This window comes from Natator depressus, chromosome 26, assembly GCF_965152275.1.
Source record: "Natator depressus isolate rNatDep1 chromosome 26, rNatDep2.hap1, whole genome shotgun sequence".
In the NCBI taxonomy this organism is placed as follows: domain Eukaryota; kingdom Metazoa; phylum Chordata; order Testudines; family Cheloniidae; genus Natator; species Natator depressus.
The window spans coordinates 5,389,341-5,414,366 of NC_134259.1; the positions used below are offsets into that span (position 1 = coordinate 5,389,341).

Here is a 25,026-nt window from a genome sequence, read left to right on the forward strand (position 1 = left end):
GCGCCCTGCAGGTGGCAGCGCTGCTCCGGGCAGTCTGCACAAGCGGCGGCGGCTGCTGGCGCCGGCGCCGGCCCTTCCTCCTGGAATCCCGGGCCCCGGGACGTGAGCTCAGCCCCCTCCCCTCCCGGCATGGGCTGCGCTGGGGCCGGGGCTCCGCCGCTCCTGTGCGCCCGGCTTCCCCCGGCTCCGGCGCGATGTGAGCGGCCAGCGTCGGAGCCTGCCCCCCCGCAGCCAGCGCCATGGAGAGGCAGAAAGGTACCGCTCCCCTGGGCAGCCCCCCGGGGGCTGGGGGCCCGGGGCTGACGGTGGAGGGGGGCGGGGGGCGGCGTGCAGGGTGCCAGTGGGTGGGATTTGAACTCAGCACCGCGGCCTGCGCTCGCTGGGCGCCCATCGGTGCCGGAGCGAGGGGTGCTGGGGGTGGGGGCTGCCACACCCCCCCCACCCCGGCTTGAAGTGGTTCCCCTCCTATCCAGGGTTTGGTTCAGTGGCTGTCAGCACCCCTCGAGCTTGCCCCAGCCCCACGGCTGGCACGTGCCCGCTGCCGGGGTGGTTAGAGGGCGGGCGGCGGGTCCCTTCCCCATGCGCCGGGGTGCGCGTTGCCCGAAGGGGCCAGGCGTTGACAGCCATGGGGCCGTGCGAACGTGCCGCCGATGCCTTGCAGCGGGGGCTCATCGGGAAGCCCTCCCGGGCGGGTCTCTGCTCTGGGGTATTTGGTTGGGAAGCCGGGGGCGCTCCAGGGGTGAGGGCTGTGACCCATGCCCGGAAGAGCCCTTCTCTCTGCTGCTGGGGAACACCGAGAGGGAATTCCAGGAACTGCCATGTCTTCTCTGCAGTCGTCCTCCCTTATCCCTTCGTGGTATGAGTCATCTCGCAGTTGGCCAGCACAGCTCAGAAATCTGGAGTCCAGGCCCTGAGCCGCTGAGATGGCTCAGGAAGCAGAGATCAAATTAGGAGAACCTGGGATTGGAGGGAAGCGATTTCCCTGGGAATGGGGGGATACAGAGGGCCTCAGGGTCTCACATGCAGGTGCCGAGCTCCCCACAGCAGCGCTGGGTGTCAGAGTGGGATGCTGGGGGTGAGATGAGATCCCTGCAGAAGTGGTCGTTTCTCCCTCCCTTGCCTCTGCTGCATAGGGGGTGATAGTGCAGGAGGAGACTTTATCCGGGGTTGGGGGGTGGGAGTCACATCCCGATCCTGGCTGATCTCTCTTTAAAGGACTGACAGAGGCCCCTGCTGCGGGTGGTTCTGTCTGCTTTGTGCACCCAGCTCTGAGCCTTGCATCTGAATTTCTGGCAGCTTTCCCAGTCCCTAAAGGTGACCTGGGGAAAAGGTATCGAGATCAAGCACTAGCCGCTGAATGGCCTTAAAACATTGGCATCTCAGACACATCCCAGTCTTCCTTCACCTTTTCTCCACCACCCTGCTATTGCTGGGAATGCACTGCAAATGAGGGATCGCTGCATCCCGACATCTCTGGGCTATCCAAAGGTTGCCTTGACTGTGCTGGCTCGGTCCCAAGAGGCTCTGATATACCCATGTGCCCCTGGTGGGATCTGGCTAAGAGAGAGCCCTGCATACGGAGCTGGGATGCTGAGATGTGTCGCATGCAGGGTGTTTGTGTGTTTCCTTGCAATAGTGCACACTTTTAGCAAGTGTTTAGCATGCTGATGCTTTTACACTTGTTAAAGCCAGCCCCTTGGGGCTCACCTGGAAGCCAGCCCCAACCCATCCCGGCTTAGCCAAGTTTTGTCTCCCTCTGAAACTCAGGCTGTTATTATTTGGCCGTGCGGTCGAGCAGATGGGGCATCAGACTGGGAACCAGGACTCCTGGATTCTATCTCTGACTCTGCCAGTAATCTGCTGGATGATCTTGGGCAAGTCACTTCCTCTCTCTGTGCCTCTGTTTCCCCTCCCACCCATTGTCCATCGTAGATTGTGAGCTCTTTAGAGCAGGGGCTGTCTCTTACTATGTGCTTAGCAGGGTGGGGCCTTGGTTTCACTTGAGGCTTCTGGGTGGTACTGTCAGGTAAATAATAATAGAGGTCTCAGTCAAGGATCAGGCCCCAGTGTGCTGGGTGCTGCACAAACATGCAATATAAAACCAGTGTCTGCTCTGGGGAATTCCCAGTCTGAGATGGTGACACACAGATGAACAGATCAGTGTGTGTGTGTGTGTGTGTGTGTGTGTGTGTGGGTGTGGTGGGGGGACGAGGACAAGATGACAGTAAAGCCTTTGCATAAATGAGTGGGTTTCGTGGGCTTCGTTCCTTCTCCTGCTAGCATTGCAGGAAGACTGTGTCCCTCAGCCAACACCTGGCTGAATCCGGTGACTCTGGCTTTTGCACTACTTTAAAAAGGAGGAGCGTGGGGCTGGTCCCATGGGGACTCTGGAGCTGGGTGATGGAAGCCACAGGAGCACACCGGGGTCTATGGCCTGACCCCTTTCCCTGGGGTGCTCAGCACCCACCTCCCCTGAACACGGGCGCACGCCTTCAGGGCACATCACCTGGAGCGTCTGACTGGACAGCAGCCCAGCCCTCGCTGACAGCAGCAGGGGAACGAGGTGTCAGGAATGGGCTGGTGGAGGAGCTGGATTTTCCATGTGCCTTTCCCTGCACCGTCTAGACTTCCCCAGCTCCACAGCAGTTCCTGTTCTTTGGGCGGGGGTGGCCACTCCTGCGGTCCCAGTAAGGGGCCTACTAGACATGGGATTGGGGCATGGGGACCTGGACAGGGCACGTTGCTGCAGGCGGCAGCTATTGTGGGAGGAGACGGGAATGGGGGCAGATGCGTTTACCTTCAATGGCTCTTTCTCGCCATGGAAACCGCGGCACCTGTTTTCAATCTCTGTAGCATTTACTTGGCCCGGGATGTTTGTGGATGGCGCGTTGTCAGGGGCGAGTCGGAGACCCCTTGGATTGCAGCAGCCAGGCTTGCAGCGCCAGGGAACGACGCGCACAGCAGTGCAGGCACGCTGACACACAGGCGTGAGCACACGTCTGCAGGCACACACGCTTGGAGGCATGCAGACACAGCCATGTGCCTACGCGTGCAAACCCTGTCATTTAGACAGCCACCTGTGCACACGCAAGCCTGCATGCACGTGTGACAAAGCGGGTGAGTTCCATACACATGGGTGCACACACACCTTTGTGCACGCATACCTGTGCGACAAAGCATGGGGTACACCTGCTCTCGTGCACACACAGACAAGTCCATCATACTAAACCCATGTGAAATGCACTGCACGCGTGCACAGAGCTCTCCCGTTGCTGACATTACAGAGCAGGAGCTCTGCTTCCCACAGGCCTGTGGGCGCTAAATGCTCTGACTCATCCCTTACACGTTGGGTGGCTTCCTCCCCCAGTCCCCTGTCATATGTTCCTGCAGTGCGTTGCCTGCTGGGTGCCAGGCGGCGGGTGAGCCCCTGAATGAGCTTGTGACAGACCATCATTGACATCGGGGGAGCTGGGGGGGAGAGAGTTCAAGGCAGGGCAGGTCCTGTCGGAGCTGGGCCTCTTGCTCAGTGCTGTGGGTGCCAGCGGGCGAGGTGTGGGGTTCTGGGGAGCTGGGGTTGTGGGGGACAAGGCACTAGCAGGCCCGAGGCAAGAGTTGTGGGGAGATGTGGCCCCAGGGCTGGGGTGTGGGGGAGGAGGAGCGGTGCTGGGAGTGGAAAGCTCGGCAAAGGGGATGTCATCACAGAGGAATTCAGACTCTGCTGGGGGTTGGGGGAGGAAAGAGGGAAGTGAGGAGAGGGGGAGAGAGGAGGTGGGGAGACCAGAGGGGAGCACGAGGGAGTGCACAGGGCCCCCTGCCTGGCCTGGCAGATCTGGGCTGGATTCCCTTCCCTTCCCGGGGGCTCCCTGGATCTGCGCTGGAGGAGCATGCTGGCTCTGCTTGTGCTGTGCACTGGGATGTTTCCCTCGTCTGAGTTCTGCCTCCTTGATTTCCAGAACCCCCCCGCCCCTTCCCAGCGCCCTGCTGCCCCTGGACAAGGTGCAGGGAATTAGTCATTATCCCCTTCCTCCCTACCACCCCCTTGCCCTGTTTCTAGGGAAGTCCAGATGTTTGGATCTCCTCCTGCTTTGCTAAACCCATCTCCCTTCCAGATGTTTTCTCTCCTCCAGGCAGTGACAGTTTGCACACGCTCCCTGCCTGCCCTTGCGCCCATGTCCCAAGTCCCTCCCTCTCCTCTGAGCATCTCTCTCTTTGTCCCAGGGCCCTGCCCTGCTCTGCAGCACCCCCTGTGGCAGGTGCATGCATTGACCACTGATAGTTCAGGGGCCGAAGCATGGGCTCTTCAGCATGTCTGGGGAGGATCCAGGGGTCAGGCAGGCTGGGAGGAAGGCACGGGAGCAGCAGCTGGGAACGGGATGGATGTGGCCAAGCTCCTGTTGAACCCCAGACTGACCCAGGCTGCAGGATTGCTGAGCAGTGTCAGAGTGTTTTGCTCCTTTAAGCTGCAGATGGGGCCCAGGTAGGACCCTGGGGCTCTGGGAATGCAAGGGGGTGACGCCAAATGAGAGGATGATATACAAAGAGAAGTGAGCCCAAGCTGCATAGAGAGTGGGCCGGATAAGGGGAATCATGCATCACTCAGCGCCCCATGGGGGAGCCCAGCAGACCCTGCGCTGGCTGACTGCCCACCTCTCTCTCTTCCTCTGTTCCATTTCCCACATCCGCCCACCCACCCTCCCTTGCCATGTCACCGCTGCTTCGCTCTCCTCTTCCCTTTCTCCCAGTCTCTGAGCCGCTCACTGGTCGTTCTCCTCCCACCCTGCCAGTGAGTTTGTGCAAAGGACAGGCAGGGAGCTGGAATCCCCACCTCTGCCAGCACAGGATTCCTTGCAGTGCTGAGAACCAGGTTCCCCTCAGCCAGGTGCTTGCTCCCCCTAAAACCGCCCTGATGCCTCTCCAAGGACCTGGTCCGTCTACCACTCTGCTGTATCCCCAGCCGTTTACAAGGCAGATCAACATTTGCTCTCTCTCCTGGATGCAGCCAGGCCTTCCTGAGGAGTCACACCGCATGACTGGTCCGTATGGCGTGAGGTGCGGGAAGGATTTCACTTTCTTCTGAAACATCAGCTATTGGCCTCTGCAAGAGGTGGGTCGTGGGACTAGATGGGCCCACTGGACTGATCTGCAGAGACCAGGGCTTGGTGGGCCTATTGGTCTGACCCGGCACAGCAGAGAGCAGTGGGGACCAGGCTGGACCCACTGGTCTGATCAGGAATAGCAGAGAGGTGGGGATACTGAGCTAGATGGGCCGGGCAGGGAGGTGAGACTATCAGGCTAGATGGAGGGGCTGGTTCAGCAGCGAGGAAGGATTCTAGCTCAAACAGATTTGTGGTCCAATCTGTGGATTAGGGAGCGGGTGGTGGGAAGGGGCAATGGGGGAGGGACAGATACACAGTTCTATGTTCTTGACTGGCGTGGCCAAATCTGAAACTGGAATCCCATGATGAAATATGACCTCGGCTTTTCTTGCCCCGGGGGAACATGGGACAGCAGGTCTGCAGCCTTCAGAACTACAGGGTGGGGGTGGGAAAAAAGCACAGTAAACCCTTCTGTTTTATGAGCCAGGACTGGGGAGGTGGGAGGGGAGCGGGGGCTGTCTTGCTTCTGCACACTTGGCAGCTCCGTATCAGTCTTTCCAACATCCTTGCAACACACGGAGTTTGGGCGCCTTTCCCAACCCTCTCCTCTGCTTGACCATCCTGTGAAGAAGCCAGGACATTTCCTCGTGCCACTTATTGACCACACGACTTACCATGGGTCTGATGGTGCACACTGTGTTCACTGATCATGGCCCCTGTGTCAAACCACCGGCTTGGATTATGCATTACATCCTAACCAATATAGCTCCAGCTGCTAGCTGATGTGTGAGTGCATCAGGGCAGGGCTGGGCACATTCATGTTTGTTTAGCTGCCCCCGTGGAAATGTTTGGGGGCAGTGGCAGCTCCCCACCCAACACTGCAACCCGATCTGCTGCTGGAGAACGTTAAAGCCGCTGAAACTGGAAAAGGGCAAAGGAAAGAGCAGGAGACATTGCCTAAGAGCAAGATCTCTGGGTACATCCACACTGTAGCCGGAGGTGTCCTTTTCCAGCTTGCGTACCCGGGCGTGTGCCAGCGTTGATTGAGCCCACGCACTAAAAGAAGCAGTGTAGCTGCAGTGGCAAGAGCTAGCCACCAAAGTCCAGTCCCATGTGAGATTGTAGGTAGCTATTAGGGCGTCTAGCCGATCCCACTGCCCGGGCTGCCATGGCCACACGGCTGTTTGTAGCGCACTAGCTCACAGCTACTGCCCTGCATGTCTACCCAAGCTGGGAACCACACCTCCAGCTGCAATGCAGCCGCACCCTGCAAGGCTGTAGAATAGCCCCCAAGGGAAGTGGTGGGAGCCCCATTTGGACTGGCCAAAGACCGTCCCGTGGGGAACAATCCTTCCCTGTTTCCTGCTGGGATGAACTGTGTGCCCCGGTAGAGTCCGTCCACTGTTGTGAAAGGAGGCGCTGAGTGTGTGTTGGCGCTGTCCCGCCAGGGTGGGTGGCCAGACTGGGGGCTAAGAGAGGTGAGTTATTCCCTAGCCAAGTAGGTGAGGAGGACGGAGGAGAGAGTGACGTGTCTGTGGATGGAAAGGTGCTGGTGTGCTAGAACAGAGGTGGAACGGGAGTGTCATCGGGAAACAACATGGGTCTGTCAATATGACTCGAGAAGCCGCCGACCTGACCGTCCCCAGCTGGAGGGTAAGGATGGTGCTTCATCTGTAGCCTTGTCCCAGGCAGCGGGGCAGGCCGCTTACATCGGATAGACTTGCAGCTGATGAGAACCTTCCCCCCACTGTGCCAGGCCAGGGCAAAGGAGGAATGTGATGCAATCTCTCCTCTCACTAACCCTTGTGACTGGCTCCCGTGCGTGACCTCCCAGGACTGAGCCCATAGACCCATGAGGAACCTGTCTGTGTTCAAACGTGTAGAGGAGCAAGGGGCAAACAGAGGGACTGAGCACGTGCCCCAGGGCGGGTGAGTGCCCTGAGCGTCCACCTGGGTTCCAGGCCTTCCCTCACAGCCCCTGCCAGCCGCACTCTGATCGGGAGAGGGGGATGCAGGCCCGTTGGGTTGGCAGTTCGGTGCTGCTGGGGGAAGGCTGGGCTGTGTGCTTTGCAGAGGGGGTGTGGTGGAGGTGCTGAGGGGTAGGAGTGAGATGTGTTTGAGCTGTGTGTGTGTGTGCTGGGAGGAGGGCTGGGTTGTGTGTTTTGGGAGATGCACTGAGAGAACAGATGTGTGCGTTTGGGAACTTGTGTGTGCAGAAAGAGGTACATTGGGCTGTGTGCCCGGGGGGGGCATGGTGTGTCTGGGGGCGCTGTGTACCTGGGGGTGCAGTGTACCGGGGAGGGGTGCCCTGGGGGAATGTTGTTTTGTGTTCTGGGGGTCCTGTGCTGTTTGCCTGGGACATATGTTTCCTCATTAATCAGATAAATGACTATCTGCGTAAGGACCTGGGGAAGACAGATGGAGCTGCCCCTGCATACTTACATACCAGGAACCTTGTGGGGCCCCTCTGCCTTACCCCCCAAGGGTCCTGGCAGGGTCTCGTTGCCCCCCCCCGGGGTGGGGTCCCACTCATGGTTGTGGGAATGCCAGCCAGGGGGTGGAAAATCTGGGGGAGCTGTTGACCGTGATGTGTTCAGAGACTCATCAGGGAAATGCCATGGGGAGCCATCTTAAACCCTGCCCCCGCTCCCGCTGGGCCTGGAGACATCGAGCTGGGGTTAGAACAGCTCTGCCTGCACTGCCCTCCCCACAGGCCCCACAATGCGGCAGTTCCCTACGGTGGGGAGGTGCCCAGAGAGCAGTGGGCACTGTCACCGCCATGGGGAGCAGGGCCCATGGGTTTTCTTGTGGCTTGTCACCTCCGTGAGGGGGGTTCCAAGGAATCGAGTCAAAATGGGCTTGATCTCAGCCCTGTCCCACCCTCCTGGGGGGGCAGGGAGGTTCCCGGGGGGGTGTGGAGGATGCCCTCTTTGGGTAGGGTCAGGGTGGGAGGTTGAGGAGGCCTGGGGTGGGTCCTTTAGGGCAGGCTTGCCATGGCTGGGCAGAATGGGCTCGCCGGAGCATTCCCAACATTGCAACTGATCCAGGCAGCAAATTGCAGCTTTGCGTTCGGGGGAACCAATGAGGGAACATCGGTGCTGGGGGGACGAGGAAAAGGCCGCCCGGGCCCCGGGCCAAGAATCAGTGGGTTTCATCAGCGGGGCCTGCAACATTTTATCACAGCTGGGAGCGGGGAGTGGAGCCGAGAAGGGAGACGCAAAACATTTCCAGATGCATGGCGGAGAGGGGGGAAGAGCAGCCTGGCAGGGCGGGTGAGGAGCAGCCTGGCAATGGGCAAGCAGAACGGGGGGAGTCTGTGTTGCCCCCTCTCTGTGGGGACGGGGGAGCTGCTGGGGGTAGGAAGGGAACATGGGGAAAGCTGGCAGCACCACCCAGGTCTCCACCCTGGGAGGAAATTTGGCTGGGCGAGAAGTGGAGCAGGGGCAGCGCGGTGGGAAAGGGCCAGCTCTGGGGATCTGCTGGCGATGTCAGGCCTCTGCAGCAGAGTTCAGGCGGTGGGCAAGCTGTGACCTGGGTGTCTCCTGCGTGTCTCCCTATGCTGTGCCCTCTGCTCTGTGTCATTCCTGGGAATGCTGATGGGGATGGTGGGGTTGTAAACTGACTGGGGAAGAGGGAAGAAGCACCTCCTCCACCATATGTTCCTTGAGTGCAGGAATTTGCTACTGGGACATAGAGCAGACACAGCTGTTTGGGGCTAGAATCTGGAGGGCCCCTTCCACTATCCCACCATTTATGGCCCAGGTAATGCTTTGCATCTCTTAAATGGCTGTGGTGAGAGTGCCAAACCCTGCTGGGGACCAGGCTCGCCCAACTCGCTGTGCTTGTGACCCGAGCCGGGATTCGAACATGGCTTTGCCGAGGTGTAGGAATCCACTGAGCCATCACCGGGCGAGGGACAGATTCCAAGGCTTTGGGTCAAACCCACAGCTCCTTTCTGGGTTTGCCATCCCAGTGCCAGGCTGTCTGGAACAAGGGATTGCTTCTGGACACAGGGCAAAGCCAGGCAGGGATTAGCAAACTCAACGCAAGGGGTGGTTTGCATCTAGGTTCTGTGTGATTGGAACCCCCGAAGTTCTAGATTTTTCCGGAGTGCTGAGTGCCCACAAATTCTGCGCGCGTCAGTGGCAGCTGCAGGTGCTCAGTCCCTCTGCAAACCAGGCTGCTTCTTTTGGTGTCAATCTGTAGGCCCCCAAATGTGAACGTCTTGGGCTAAGCCTGTAGAGGAAGGAAGGAGGATCTCTGGGGAGGAAAGATAGTCTGGAGGTCATGGGCCTGGGAGGCAGGACTCCTGGGTTCATTCTGTGCTCAGTGTGGGGAGTGTTGTCAAGTGGCTAGGACAGGGAGCATAGGCTCCATTCCCAGCTCTGTCACTTACTTGCTGTCCAGCAATGAGCAAGTCACTACCATGCTTTGTGCCTCAGTTCCCCCTGATAGCATGGGGGGCAATGATCCATTCAGAATCCCTCTTGTGGTGCCAGGTGCCTTGGAAAAGCCAATGTTCATTATCCCCAGAGGCTGACGGGGAGGGAGTCGGGGATGGGAAGTGAGTGCAGGCCTGTAACCCAGGACGCTGCTGGCTGGCCCCACAGCACTTAGCCCTGGCGCAGGACAGGCAGGCTCTCCCTGGGCTTTGCCTTTGTTCTGGGCTGATTGGGGGCTTTTATTCCTCTTTCCAAGCCATGCGAGGGGGCGGCGGGCAAATGCTCTGCATTGCACCGGGAACACACCAGCCTTCATCAGCTGTGCTGTTTGGTGCAACATTAACGCCCCCTCCTTCCCCTTCTCCCCTCCCTCCCTTTCGGTGCGTGGGATGTCAGTGAAGGAACGGAGGCTTCTGAGCGCTTGTTGGTGGCAGGGCACAATTGCCCCGCTGTCTGACAGAGGGGGTCACGGGCGAGGGAGGGGTAAAGAGGCCTCATTCAGGCAGCAGCCCAGGAGACAATGCCGAGACATTCCCCAGCATCGCTAGCCCGGCGAGGGAGGACTGGGAAGTGGAATGAAAGGAGAGATGTCACCAGAGAACTTTCCAGCCGCCTCTGCATCGTTGACATGCCCTGGCCAGCCTTCCCCAAGGGGGCGCTCCGGTTCCATCCCACGTGCTGCCACCACCCTCTCCAAGGCACTGGGGAGCCTATGGTTCAATCGCTCTCTGGCAGGAAACACCGAGTTAAACTCACCCTTCTGCCAGTCAAACCCCATATTCATCTCTCCTCTCAAAGAACCTGGAAGCCCAGTCCCCCAAACAAGCCTGCTCTTTTAGTGCGGACATAAAGGGCCTTCAGTCTCCCACTGCTGCTTATTCTCTCCTTGTCGCCCCCTTCGGTCACCCTCCCCCCTTCCCTAGCAGCTCTGGGTACCTCTTGTGTCCTCCTCTGAATGGCAGGATTGTGCTGCAAGCTGGGGTCAGGTGCAGGAGATGGGAGCAATGAGTCTGTTCGTCCCCAGATGGCCCGTGGGCGCAAGGAGCCAGTCCTGGGCCAGCCAGGATATAGAGAGCAGGGGACGGCAAAGGGATATTTTTTCTGCTCCTTGTTGAGGTTGAAAGACGCTTGCCCCAATCTTGGAAACTCCGGCCCTGGGCCTCGCCCACCGTGCGTTGACCTGTCCTGGACACCCAGTGCTCCATGCGCTCGGCTGGGTGGCTCTAAGACATTCCCAGGGGGCTGCTCTATTGGGATCCCCCAGTGGGGGCAATGTGATGGAATGGTGTTCCCCTAGTAACTGCCCTGTTCCTTCTGTGTTGCCTACAGATCTAGACAAGCTCCTTTTGGACCTAGAGTCCTTCCTGCTGATCCTGGACCGGGAGAACCTCAGCTACATTGCTCAGGCCAAGAAGAAATCCATCGCTGAGCTACTTTCCAGGTTCCAGAGCCCTCCATGTATGTATCCTGCTGCTGGGGCATAGGTATCCAGAGACAGGTGATGTTGTGCTAATAACCCCGGGGGGGCGGCTGTATCCTAATAACTCCACAAGAGGGAACCTTTCTGTAGCAGATCCGATTTGTTCTTGCAGCCCTGTCCATTCCCACAGGCTCTGCATGCTCCCTGGAAACTGGGCCAGCCAGTCAAATGACTTCTTTGGTGCTCAGCATAGTCCAGCTCTCTGGATCTTTGCTTATCCAGTTTGTCACTCTCTGTAACTTTGCTTACCAATGAGATTGTCCCCTTGGGCCTGCCCAGAGCTGGTTCAATTTAGCCCTTTTTCTTATCTGTGCCTGACCCCGACCTTCTTCCAGCATCCCTGTTATTCCAATGGGTTTGCCCAGCAGGTTTACATGAGCTGCTGATGGGGTGTCTGCAAACTGTTCGCTCCGGCTCCCGGACTGGAGCTGCTTTCGGCAAAGGAGAATGATGCATCGTGAACAAGCCATTGCTGGACTCAGTCTCCAGACCAATCCCCGTTCAAGTCCCTAGAACTTGAGGTTCATTCGGGATTGTCTGGGATCCCCCAGCACCTGCCCGCCCAGTCATCCGACCCCATCCGGAGCAGCAGCCTGATCTCAGAGCTTTTATCCCCCACTTGTTTGTGGTGTTAGTCCCGTCACCTCCTGTGATCCTGATCCGCCTCTTTCCCCACAGCAGAGGACGCAGAGTACATGATCATGCGCTGCATCTCACCCTCCTCTGGGAGCAGCGCCTTCCAAACGCCAGCTGACCTGAGCCCGCGCCAAGGTGAGCAGTGGAGTCAGTAGCATCGGGGGGACGCGAGAGGAGTCGCACGAAGAGGGGGTTTCCTAATTATATATGTCGGGCCAGCCCCTGCTCTCAATGACACAGCTGTGGAGCCAGAGGGACTGCAGTGCAGGCATGAGCACCTTATGCGTGAGATCAGAATCAGGCCGTGTGGCTCGAGGCCAGTAACGGGTTTTCTGCCAAATATGCAAAAGTGGCCAGTGATTTCCGTTGCCCTCGTTTGAGACACATGCAGGCACCCAAAGCTGGGCACCCAGAGGCACTGGGCATGTTTGAAACATCAGCCTATGGGATGGTGGCCGGGACTCTCCGCTTTGGCTTAGAAGGTGCTAACACTGTAGCCCGGTGGCTCAGCTGGCTGCAAAGTGCTGAAGCCAGCCTGCGGGGACGTCCACCCCCTCTGAGGGGAGTCTCAGCGCTACCCATTACTATAGAGAGCCTGGAGCTCTGTGCTGCACGACGGCAACTGCTCTGAGCGTGGGCCCAAGCTGCCGTTGTGGGCACTCAGCTAGTGGCCAGGCCCACTCAGCTGCCAGGCTGCAGGATTTGGGTGCCCAGCTTAGGGGTCCACATTTGCAAACTGGGCTCTATTAGTGATGCAGACTGAACGATCTCAAGAGCTTTGGGGCCGGATCCAGCTTGCATCGGCTCCCACGGAGCTGGATCAGGCTTCTCTAGCTCCAGACACCGGGTCTGGCACTCTCTCGAGGATCTTCGGCCCACTCTTGGGCCTCGAAGGTTTGGAGCAGGGCTGAGCAGAGCAGCTGCAGCACACTCAGCATCCCGCGGCATCCGAGCGGGGGCTCCCGGCTGCAGCTGGCGCCAGTGGCTGGTTGAAATGATTTTAATCGTTACCTTTCTCGGCAGCAACCTCGTCTCCAGACCCGATGGGAAGGGGAGAGTGTGACTCACCCGCTGCCAATGGCCAGTGCTCCCCAGGCGGGGTAAGTCTGGATCACTCCAGGTCAGGAAGCAACGAGAGGGAGACAGAGATCTCTGTTACCCCTGAGGCCCAGAGTGGAGTCAGTGGGTGAGCGCTTTGCTAACTTCCTGGGGCAGCGGCAGAGCCTGTCACACTGTGGATGCCTTGCTGTGCCCGCTCCTAGGCCAGCCCCAGGCACGGGAGCATCCCAGCCCCTGGCCGTTGCTGTGACAGGGCGTGGGAGAGGGAGACCCGACACAGTTTCCAGGCAACACTGCATGTCCCTGGGCTATGGCCCTGCTGCCTGCTCAGGGCATAAAGAGGGAGCAGGGAGCGTGGGGAGGAATGTTCCCATGCAGCCTGCCAGCTCTGCATGTCCAGCAGGGCCTGGGATGCGTGCATGTCTGGTGGGGAATCCAAACGGGCAGAAACAGGGGCTGTGGGGAGGCACATGTGACCCCCCCCCCACCGCGTTTGCCCCTATGACCGCTGGCTGCAAGCAGGGGCGTGGTTTGTGATTGCACCCTCTTGATACAGATGAGAGCGGCTGGATTCTGCTCCTGCTGCTCTTGGATTCCAGGCTGATGGTGTAGCCGAGCTCAGAATCCAGCCCAGAGTCTCTAGGGGCTGAATGTGGGGCAGTGGCTGGGGATTGGGGCGACTGGCTGAGTGTGGGGGAAATGGGCTGAGGGAGGGTGATTAGAGGCAGCATCAGGGCCGCGGGTCAGGGGCTGGGGTTCGAAAGGGCTCAGGGGGCTGTGTCAGAGGGTAGGGGAAGGTCCCTGCATGAAGGAGATGGGGCAGGGGTCTGTCTTTTTTTTCTCTCTTGCCCCTTTCCTCCCAGCTGCCCCTTGGGCCCCTTACCATCCCTTGTGCAGCTCAGGATACAGGGGTCATAGTGAGGCCTCCGTACCCCACAGCCCCGGCCTGAGGCCTAGGGAAGGGCCTGCTTTGGCTCCCAGCCTGTGGCAGCGGGAGCTGGGCTTCCCAGCTGCTGGGCTGTCAGGCCCCTTCGCAAACAAGAGCAGATGGTTTGGCCATGAGATCACTGGGGAACCGGAAAGGAACAGGAGCGTCTGCAGCACAAACTGGGAGTTTCCAGAGAGAGATGTGCAGAGGGCTCCACTCCCACCCGCTCAGGTGTCCAGCACCTAAGGAACAGCCACACGCGGCACTGGCCAGGGCAGGACCTCATGGGCACAGTTTCTTGCATACGGGGATGTGTTGCAGTGCTGCAGTATTGGGTCCGTTGTACGGCCGAGAGCACGAGACACGTGGGATGAAGCAGAAGTGAGTGCGCTGTACTGCAGGGGAGGGACACACATTACGTGAAGCGCAGCACTGTCTGTTGCATGCGCAAGAGAACGCGTTGCATTACGTCCAACAGCAGGTGTTGCATTGATTGCCACAGAGCCAAAGTGTAATTCTTGTGGAGAATGGGACATTGCACAGCATGCAGCAGGGGCGTCTGCCATCACATGCTGCACGGGACGCACTGCATTGCGTGAAGAGAGGCACATTTCATGTGATGCAGCAGGGGAAGCTGGCTGCTGCGTGCGGCCGAGGGTGCGTTGTGTGCAGCAGAGACCGGGTGCATTCCCATACAGTGCTGCGCCCTCCGTTGCAAGCAGCAGGATGTTGACTTGCTTGCGTGGTCAGGGGACTGGTTGACAAGCTGGCATTTCCCCGGGCTCTGAGCAGACATGCAGCTCCAGCGGAGCTCTGCTGCTCTTCTGGATGTGGATGGAAGCAGGCAAATGTGGGCTCCAGATGAGGCAACAGGAACCGTGGCAGGGGGGGAGAGGACCACCCCCCAGGATGCGATTGGCAGGAACAAGAGCGGTGTCCCGTGCCAGAGCGCGAGATGCTGCTGACAGATTTCAGAAGCAGTTAATTTGGTAGCTAAACAGCATGAAGGCAGCGGAGGCTGATTAACCATAGAGGCCACTTTAGGGGCAGTTAAGTTGTGAAGGAAGCAGAAATCCGAGCCACGGGCATCAAAGGCTCTTTCATCTCAGTCCTGTCCAGATGCAGGGCTCCGAGTCGGCAGACGTGCTGGCATGGAGCAGGGCGATTGAATGCTGGGGGGGGAATCCGTGCTTGCTCCAAGCCCACATCAGCCTGGAACAGGGAGAGAGGGAGCTCCCAAGGTGGAGATTGAGCAACTGCCCAGGAAAGGGGGTATCTTGAGCCCACCCTTCAGTATGCAAAGGGAGGGCACAGCTCCTGAAACCTCTCCTGAACCCCCAGGGGGCTGGCAGGCAGAGTCCCACTGACACCCCGTGCCCTGATACTGCCTCCCTTGGCTGTGTCAGGCTGAGTTCTCCCTGCTCTTTCTAGACAAACCCGTTGGGCGTCCTGCCCCACCTCCCTAGCCTGCCAGCTGAGGACTCCTACGAGGAGGCAGAGCCCATCAGCCCCGAGGGACATATGAGCCCAGGTAACCAGCCCCTTCCTCTCCGAAACCCGCGGGAGGTGGGAGCAGCTGGCAGGACATATCCTCTGCAGCGTGTGTAGACCAGCTGCCCCTCACGTGTCTGCGCCATGCCTGTCGCACATGGCACACTTGTCGCACAAGGCCCATCAGCTGCACTGTATGCACCGGGGGGGCCTTCAAGTGGCCCCCCCTTCCAACAACTGTGCCATGCCTGCTGCACCTCTCTTGCACGGGGCACCCCTGCCGCACTTTGCATGCCTCTGGCCGCTTCCCTTTTGAGGCACCCTCCATGCTTGTGGCACGCAGTGCTGCCTCTTCCATCTAAGGCCACGTGGGCATTGACTGTGACGTTCCCCCAGCCCCGCTCGGCTCCCTGCCTGGCTCCCAGCACCTGCGGCGTGGCGCGCGTCCCAGTTCAAGCCCTGAAGCCCCTGGCACTGGTGGGGCAGCCCCTTGCCGACAGGCAGCTCCACTCTTGCCAGGCGCTTGCTCAGCGCCACCCTTCCACTCTGGGCAGCGGGCGGCGGGGACACGGACAGCAGCCACTACGAGTCATACGGCGAGGACGAGGACTGCGTGAAGGACCGCGCGCACTACATCCAGTGGCCGCCCGCCGCTGGCACCGCCGAGACTCCCGCTCGCCCCGAGGCCCAGCTCTGTGGCTTCCTCTGGAGGAAACGCTGGCTCGGGCAGTGGGCCAAGCAGCTCTTCATCGTCCGGGAACATGCCCTGCTGGTGAGCGTTGGCTGGGGCAGAGAGGGGCGGGAGCACTCGCAGGTGGAGATGGCTTCCCCGGGCACGGCCTTGCCCCTACTGTGGAGACCGCGTGGGCTGGGGTGTGTGCAGGATAGTGTGGGGGGTGACGGGGCTTGGCAACAGGCGCCCGAGGGGTGAAGAGTGCAGGGACGTGGAGGTGGGACCAGGGAAGAGCTGCAGGGTAAAAGCATAGGTGAACTGAAGTGCACTCGGTGCCCTGAACCTGCCAGCCCCCTAACCTGCACACCCTGCACCCTGACCCCCCCAAACCCCAATCCTGAACCCCCATCCCCCCAACCCTGAACCCCTAAACCCACAGACCTGCAGACCCTAAACCCCCATCCTCCCACATCCCGAACCCCCAACCCCCATCCTGCCAAGCCTGGGCCCTAAACCCACAACCGTGCAGACCCTGACCCCCCATCCCTAACCCTGAAGACCCCCACTCCCATATCCCGAACTCCAGCCCCACAACAGGGAGGGTCAGGGTTGCGAGTTCCAATTCCAAGCCCTGCTCTCCCCAGTCTCGGACCCTTGCGCTCCCCCCAGCCCCCTGGCTGAGCCGTGCCCTTTGCCCTGTGCTGCCACAGTGCTACAAGTGCGCCAAGGACCTGCAGCCAGTGCTGGAGCTGGACCTGCACGGCTGCCGCGTTGCCTACAAGGCCAAGCGCAGCAAGAAGATGCAGCACGTGCTGAAGATCACGGGGGCGGCGGCAGAGACGCTGGTGATGGGCTTCCAGAGCCGCCAGCAGGCTGAGGACTGGAGGAAGGTTTGGAGGTGTTACACCCTGGCAGAGCTGTGCATGGAGGGGGGCCATGGGAGTGGGGAGGGCGAAGAGTGGCCTCTGCCACCGCCTGGGAGCCCCTGTGGGGGACTGTGGGGCGGGGGAACAGCTCCTGTATGGGTGAGACTACATGTTGGGTGAGTCTGCGCTGCCCACTCCCCTCTGCGGGCGGGGACGGGCACCGTCCCGTCAGGGCCCCGCGCTGCCCACTCCCCTCTGCGGGCGGGGACGGGCCCCGTCCCGTCAGGGCCCCGCGCTGCCCGCTCCCCTCTGCGGGCGGGGACGGGCCCCGTCCCGTCAGGGCCCCGCGCTGCCCGCTCCCCTCTGCGGGCGGGGACGGGCCCCGTCCCGTCAGGGCCCCGCGCTGCCCGCTCCCCTCTGCGGGCGGGGACGGGCCCCGTCCCGTCAGGGCCCCGGGCTGCCCGCTCCCCTCTGCGGGCGGGGACGGGCACCGTCCCGTCAGGGCCCCGGGCTGCCCGCTCCCCTCTGCGGGCGGGGACGGGCACCGTCCCGTCAGGGCCCCGGGCTGCCCGCTCCCCTCTGCGGGCGGGGACGGGCACCGTCCCGTCAGCTAGGGCTTGGCAGATAAGTTATGGCCTGGCTCCCCCTGCAGGCCAAGCTGGGTGCTGACAGTTGTTCCCGCAAACCTCTCAGAGCTGTGGGGCGAGCCAGTTCCCCTTCTTGCCAAGCTGCAGTACGTCCCCACACAGGGTTCCACAAGGAGTTTGCATGAGAGAGCGGTTTGCAAGCGCCGTGGGGGCTCTGACCCTCCCAGCAGTGCATGCCCTGCCTTGGAAATGACTCTGCTCCCGAGGGGGCTGGGCTCCCACTGTGCCTGGGGGACCGGGACCCCCAGCTGCCCCGTCCGTGGCTGTAACGCTGTCGCTTTCTTGTAGGTGATTGAGGAAGTGAGCAGCTCTCCTCTCAGCAGGCCTTCTGCCCACAGCTCCCCGGCACTGCCCAGCTCAGAGCAGGGCGGGAACTCACGCCAGGTGAGTAGGTTCCTTAGCCATCTCTAGCCCCTGCTACCTGGGATCTTGGGTGCTCTCACACCCCTCTCCCTACCCAAGTTAGCATCGTTGTCCCTGTGTTCCGGCAGGGAAACTGAGGCACAGGGGAGTGACTTAACCAAGGTCACATGGTGAGTCAGTGGCAGAGACGGGAATAGAACCCAGGAATCCTGACATTCTCCAGTGTGATAACTGGGAGGCGAGACTAGAACAAGGCGCCCTGACTCCTAATCCCTGCTATCCTATCCTGTCCTGAGCAGCTCCTTCTACAACAGGCCCGGCTTGCTGCTACCCACAGGAATGTTGTGAACCCTGAAGAGGGACTCTGCCCTGGGATGTGCCCACAGCTTGGGGGGCATGCCCGAGGGCACAGCCTGACCCATGAAATTCGAGGGAGGGAGATGCCCTTGTGAGACTGGACAGCACAGGGTTGTTCCTTGTGGCATGTTGTGCCTTTTGAATGGTCCCATGTGATGGGGCTTTCTCCTCCCTGGGGAGCTGCCCCCCATCTCCTGGGTCTGCCCATGGAGAAATCTCTGATGTTCAGCCTGAAATTCCCTCTGCTTATCCACTCCCCTCGCCTCAGTGATCATTGTCTGCGGCACCCGTGTCTCTCTTAGGTGAGAGGTTCCCAGTTTGGCTCTGATTCAGATGAGGAGAACTCCCCGGTCAGCCCCGCTGCAGCCGGCTGCATCCCAGCTGGAGAGCCAAGGAAAGGAGGTGCGGTATGGCCCAGCCCGACCACTCTGTGCAGCATCAGTTACCCCAGCCATCCTGTCTGTGGGACCCAGGGCTGGAAGAGCCGGGGTGCTGGGTGCGTTGGCGGAGCCGTGGGGTAACCGCACGCAGAGCCTGTGCTCTCACCCCAGACTTCCCTGAACTCCTTTCCCACGGTCCCCGGAGGCATCAGCTGCAGTTTGTGCTGGGTGGGTGGGAGCAGGCAGCGGGGGCGCGTCTCATAACGCGAGGCCTTGGGGGCACTCTGCAGGTTTCCTGGACGTGCTGCTGAAAAGCCAGTGGCAGAAGCTGTGGTGCAGGGTGGAGCAGGGCGCCCTGCGGATGTTCAGAGACCCCAGCTGCACTGAGAGCCCTGAGTACGCTGTGCCGCTGGCGGGCAGCAATGTGACCCCGGGGGCTGACGCCGGCCGACGCCATCGCATCCACATCAGCCAGCAAGGCAGAGAGGTCGCCGTCCTGCAGGTGCGTGGTGCATCTGTGCTAACCCGTATGGTGCTGGCGTGGGCTGCAGCCAAGCTGTAGCAGAGAGACCATTAGTCTGGTGGTAGGGGGGCAGCCCTCACTGGCAGCATCCCGCGGATGGTAGGAACAGGATCTGCCCTCCCTTCCTGGAGCTCCAGATGGTGCTGTGGTCACACAGACGTAGGAGCCGCACTCCGCGCCGATAGTGCTGTGCATGGAGAGACGCAGCAAGGAACCAGCCTGTTTCCCCCACCCTCTGCTCTGCCTGGTCGTGCCTGGTCCCTTTCCTGCCCTTCTGGCTGCCGAGCCAATGCCATTCCCCAGAGGAGGGCATCTCCCTGGCCCCTCCCTCATGGTTCTGGCCCAGAGCCGATGACTGAGCCCTGTCCCCTTCTCTGGTGCAGACCCACTCGGACGAAGAGAGGGACGTCTGGCTGAAGATCCTGCAGGTGGAGAAGGGAGTGGAACCAGCCTCTGTGTATGAAACCTCAGTCCTTGGAGATGCCCCCAGCTCCGTGCCTGTGGGGTAAGGAGAAGCTGGCCCCTCCGTCCCGCAGCACCCCCGAGACACAGTGCCTCTTCAGAGCAGCTCTCCCTATTCCCTATCTTTAGGTTGTCCCAGCTCTGTCCCTCCCTCAGCCTTCTTTCCATTCTCCTTCCCCCTCTGCTAAGGCAGGGGACCTGGCTGCCCATGGGTGCCTTTCCTGGGACAGAGCCCCAGGGCACAGGATCCTGGCGGCTTCTGCATCTGGCACTGCCATGGGGACCCAGTTACAGAACTAGTGCATGACTGAAGCATGTGCTAGCCATGTGGGGGACAACCCATGTTGTGTCTGGACCCCTGGTGTTACTGCTCAGACGCATAGGGCAGCCAGGCAGCACTCATCAGGCCCTGCTGTGTCTGATTCGAAGCGCTCACGGGCCCCAGGTGCTAAGCATGGAAAATCGCCACCACTGATGGGTGCCCAGAGTCACAGGGCTTCCTCTATGCTCTGCCTGCAGGGGCCTGCTGCTGCGGAGATTCCCGACCCCCAACACCTACATGGACGACCCCTTCGGGCAGCTCCCGCCGGCGACACACTCCAGCCCAGTCTATTCCAACGCGGATATACTGCACCAGCTGGTAACCTCCACGTAGTCTGGCATCTGTAGGCATTTCTAGCAAGCGGGCCAGCCCCTTGACGGGTGGAGCTTGGCGAAACTCCATGGGCTGGGCTGCCCCCATGGGGATCTGGGCCGGCGCGTCTGGCCAGTTGGTCCACAGGCTCCTCACTAGCTTCTCTTTGCAGCAGCAGACCTTGGACAGAGCTGCCCAAGACCAGACGCAGAGACTCCCATGTGCCCTTCCCAACAGTGCCTTCAGCAACCCCCGGAGCAGAGCTCCGGAGGAGACAGGTGAGTGAGGCTCCCTCTCCCAGCACGGCAGGGACCTGGCTGTACCAGGGGGCAGACTCTATGTCCTACAGCAGCTGAGCGCGGCCCCATCTCGGTAAGAGGCACCGTCCCAGCACTAGTCGGCTCCCACGTCTGCCACAGCATGTGCTGAGAGGGTATCGCTGCCTCCCTGGAACGGGCTGGCTCCAGTGGGTCTCAGGGTGGCGCATGCGTAGAGGAGTGCCCCTCTGCTTCTCATTGCCTGCTACAGAACAGCTCCCCTGCCCTTGGCCCTGGGCACGTCCAGGATTCCCCTGGGCCCCAGGCACAGAGCGGCTCCGGCTGTAGGCTGGTTCAGCATGCCCGGAGGGGGAATCCCTTTCTGAGTGCTCACGGTCACACAGCCACTGACCCCTTTCTCTCCCATGCTCTTCCAGCTGCTCCTCCAACCGGCCCGGGCAAGTCTACGAACGAGCAGTGGGTAGAGGTGGCCCCGGAGCTGAGGAGCCGGGATTTTTTCCAGTCCCAGCGGACGCTGACACAGCCTGAGAGGAAGGGTGCCCCAGACAGCTTGGATTTCTTAATTGGTATGATCGCTGCACAGCCTCAGGCAGGTTGCTGACCCCCTGCCCCTGTGCCAGGGGTTGGCAAGACTTACCCAGTGCAGGAGAGGGCTGGGAGTGTTGAGCCATGGGTGTCCTGCAACTCTCGGGGCATAGCTGTAACCCAGAGTGAGTCAGGGTGCCGGGATTGGGCCTTCAGCTTCCCGTGTGGGTTCACATGGCTCCACGATCTGCCTTCTTGCAGGTAAGAGGGCCTTTCCCAAGCTGGAGGAGAAGGTAGGGCAGCTGGAAAGAGCATGCCGGATGAAAACCAGGCTGAAGGCCGGCTCGGAGATGAACCTGCTAGCCATCGGCAAGTCTCTGAAGGGCCACATAGCCACTGCCACCAGCTCAGCAGGCTCCGAGGTAAGGGAGGATGGAGCAGGATGGGTGAGAGCCAGACACTGGGCAGCCATGAGACAGAACAGTTGTGGGCTAGAAACGATCAGGGGCTCTCCTAGGGCTTCCTGCCTTTCTCTTCTCCCATGTCTTTCCCAGCATCATCTCTTCTCCCTCTTTCCCTCTCCTCATTCTGCTGCTTCTCTCCTGTTCCTTGAGAAAGTCAGGTCTACCTTAGGTCCTTCTTTCTTGCCTTTAGACAAAGTGGGGAAGTGATTCCATATGGAGGGGGAGCTGCTATGGCATGTGTGGGGCCCCTAGACAGGGGGAGAGGTCTGACCACAGACTGAGCTGGAATGGCCCCAGAGCAGTGGTTCTCACCCTATTTACCATTGTGGGCCGCATATGTGGGCCGCATCCAGTATTACCTATATGGCCCTGAGGATGTCACATGGGCCGTAGCTCTGTGCTGATTGGGCCACAGATTGAGAACCACTGCCCTAGAGTCCCTGTTCACAGCTAACCCTCCGGACAGGTTGGAAAGAAGGGCAAAAGGGGGCTCCCACACCCACCCCTCTTCTCTCCACCCTTGTGTGCAGGGTTCCTTCCTAACACCTCTGCTGAAACGCACCACCTCCACCAAGAGCGCCCTGAGGCGAGCGCCTTCCGTGGTCATCATTGAAAAGGGGAAGGTTCTGCAGAAGAGAAAGGTACTGAGGAGCATCCCCTCTGCTAGGGAGGGTCGTGCTGGGGGTGGGGGAAAGGCCTGGCTCACCTAGCACGCTCCCCCCGCCCCCCTCAGGAAATGGGAATAATTGTCCTTTCTCCATCCGTCTCTTTCAGGAATGGGAGATGAAGTCTGCCATGTAATTGGCCCCTTCCACCCGCTGAGCGTTCCCAAAGGCAGGAGACATTGCACTGTACATATACATATCAGACCGTGCGTCTATATATGCACACTGCATGTGGATCATGCAGAATAAACTCTGAATCTCTCCTTTTTTTTTTTACCGTAGTTATCAGTGTTACAATAACTCTTTTTTTTATTTTTTAAACTGACTGGATTTTTATAGGTTGTCTGCAGTGGCACTGAAATGGGGGAAAGGAGACCGGGCTGGGTGAGGGTGGGCTCGCCCCAGCGTTACTGGGTCGGGACTCGTCACAGCAGAATATCCATCTGGTACCATTTTCCAGGGAGCAATTCCGCAGTGGCTTGCGACCTCATTAGTCACCAGCACTCTCCTCCTTGCAGTTGATGTGACAGAGTGGAGCCAAGATGGCTTCTTTGTCTGCATTTACAGAACCTTCCTGCAGCTTCAAATTGCATAGGCTGGTGCTTCAGAAGACAGTTCTCTTGAACGGCTCCTGACACATGGGTTGAAAGGATGAGAGCAAACGTGAACAACACCTTCAACGCTGGAGTCCACCCATGCTGTTAGACCCTAAAGAAAGTGGAGATGCAAACAGAATACTCTGGGCTACCTAGCCAGGTTTCTTGAGTCCTTTGAAGTCTTTCATGGATTTCCTCCACTCCTCTTTCTAGCAAACACCTTTCTCCATAGAGATAACAGCCCTACTTTTGGTTTCCAGATAGACACAGACATTTTACCGTGCAGGGATGGAATGATGCAGCTCTTCGATAATATTACACGCATTGTGCAGCTGGGCATGTCTGAAATCAGAAGAGTGCTTCTAACTGGGTACACTGGCCATACACCCAGGAGTCTAAAGGGGAGGAGGAGGCTGCCAGGAGGTATGCATGCTACCCTGAAGTGCCTCCTCTGGCCAGCTGTTCTTGGAAGCCCGCATGTTGGGACTGAAAGGGAACATGAGTGGGGACCGAGAGGTGTGGCAGCTGCTTTTAAAGTGGTCTGTGGTGATCACAGGTTTTACTAAGAGGAGAGACAATCATATAGCCATTTAGAGACAGGCAATTCACTTCTTTTTGAAACATCAGTGTCCATTGAGCTAACACCCTGTGGAACAACAGTAGGTGCCAACTGTGGTTTAGTGGATCGAGCACAGGGCAGGGAGTCAAGACGGCTGGGTTTTGTCCTCGGCTCTGCCACTCCACAACATTGGGAAAGTCTCTTCCCCTCTGTGTCCCTCAGCTTCTCCCTCTATCAAACAGGCCTAATGACACTGACTCACCTTCATAAAGCAGTCCGAGATCTGCTGGAGTCAGCAACAGAGCAAGGGCAAAGTCTGGTTATTAACTCTCTCCCAAGCCTGAAATCTCAGATGCTGAGTGAATATTTAAGACTGAGGCATGGACACAACTTTCATTACAGCAAGTGGCATGAGAGTAACTGCATTGAGAATAGTGGAAACACAGGAGCATTGATTGTATTTATCTTTATAGGGACTCAGTCAGCTTCACGGTAATCTGTTGTGAATAAACGAGTGCCTTGTGTTACAAATAACACCTTTAGGTGATGAAAAGAATTTTTCAAAATATAGAGAACATATCATTATTTATGTTCTTTGGCTAAGACTTGGACAACGGAAATCAATTTCACGTCACTTTCATTGTCTGGTTCTGATCCGCAATCAGAGTTGCCGTCCCCTGGGTCTGCCCAGAGCCATGTTGAAGTCAACAAGGCTGCAGTTGACCCAGTGTGACAGCCACCCCAACACACCTGGGATGGAAACAGACACCTCCAGAGCTAAAAGCCTGAGTCGCTCCTGCTGGGCTATAAGAGATTCCCATCCTCAGTGGAGCACAAAGAAGAACTCATACCACACAGTGCCTAGTGGGTTTCACAAGGGCTTGCTCATGCAGAATCAGTAACTTACAGGATCAGGTTATAAGAACCTGACTGTAATCTAAAGCAAAACAGACTTTGTTGATTTCCATTTGTTGATTTCCAATGTTTGGGCTGCAAACCCTGCAGGAGAACTGTTATTTGTTTAAAAGCAACTGTTTGCATTGGATTTTGTTTTGTAATTGTAGAAATATTTTTTCTGATGTTCTTGAGTTTTTTAAAAACATGCTTTTACCAAATGGAAACTGGGGGGACCGGGGGAGAGGAAATGTTAAATTGACAGTGTGCCTTTGTGTAACTTGTTAATTCAGAAAGATGTGAGGGTTAGATTGGGGAGGTGGGGTGTCTTTTTTGTTTGTTTTTTTTGCTGGGGTTTTGGGTTGTTTTTAACAAATTATCATGTCAAATAAATGTTTCAAACCCCACCTTTTATCTTGTAAAATGCACGATACTTGGAGGGGTTTCCTTTAGTCTGGTTTGTGCAGTGATTTTGTGATAGGGGAAATATTGATTAGGAACATGGCTGAGGTTCAACAGCCATTTTGGTTCTGACCCAGGGTGAGATTAAAACCCAGGTGAGGTGAAAAAAGCTGGTGCATGAAATGGCTGGATCCCCAGTTCTCCTACCCCACCCCACCATCTCTTCAAGTTTAAAAATAAGACATCCACTGCTGGATGGAAATAAGGGGAAACCACATGGAAAACGAGAGAGCGCTTTACTTTAAAGGACGTTTTAGGGAAACACCACTTCCCATAGCAGAGCAGTGGATTTTTCCCTCAAGGGCACAGTTCTGCTGCCCTCCAGCATACAATGCAATTGGCACAAGCAGCCACTGAATATTTAAAAAACAGGAGGACTTGCGGCTCCTTAGAGACTAACAAATTTATTTGTTATTTATTATTACGAACGCTTATTGCTCTAATAAAATTTGTTAGTCTCTAAGGTGCCGCAAGTACTCCTGTTCTTTTTGCAGATACAGACTAACACGGCTGCTACTCTGAAACCTGAATATTTAAAATGGTATT

At 58.5% G+C, this 25,026-nt stretch overlaps 1 protein-coding gene across 4 annotated transcripts; it reads left to right on the forward strand.

The window, feature by feature from the left end:
- Window positions 1–142: 142 nt before the first annotated feature.
- LOC141978208 (actin filament-associated protein 1-like 2) lies at window positions 143–24,345 on the forward strand. 4 transcript variants are annotated; one of them, XM_074940115.1, is made up of 17 exons: window positions 143–255; window positions 10,868–10,996; window positions 11,697–11,789; window positions 12,678–12,754; window positions 15,073–15,172; window positions 15,687–15,904; window positions 16,516–16,695; window positions 17,607–17,702; window positions 18,341–18,440; window positions 18,709–18,920; window positions 19,325–19,446; window positions 19,923–20,043; window positions 20,210–20,315; window positions 20,732–20,881; window positions 21,102–21,262; window positions 21,835–21,945; window positions 22,079–24,345. In XM_074940115.1, exons 1-17 carry the CDS (start codon window positions 240–242, stop codon window positions 22,103–22,105), a joined length of 2,019 nt encoding a protein of 672 aa, XP_074796216.1. In that variant the 5' UTR covers window positions 143–239; the 3' UTR covers window positions 22,106–24,345. The 4 variants fall into 4 exon arrangements, with proteins under 4 accessions (XP_074796216.1, XP_074796214.1, XP_074796213.1 ...); XM_074940113.1 differs by lacking the exon at window positions 143–255 and having other exon boundaries at window positions 10,622–10,996; window positions 20,213–20,315; XM_074940112.1 differs by lacking the exon at window positions 143–255 and having other exon boundaries at window positions 10,623–10,996.
- Window positions 24,346–25,026: the final 681 nt, after the last annotated feature.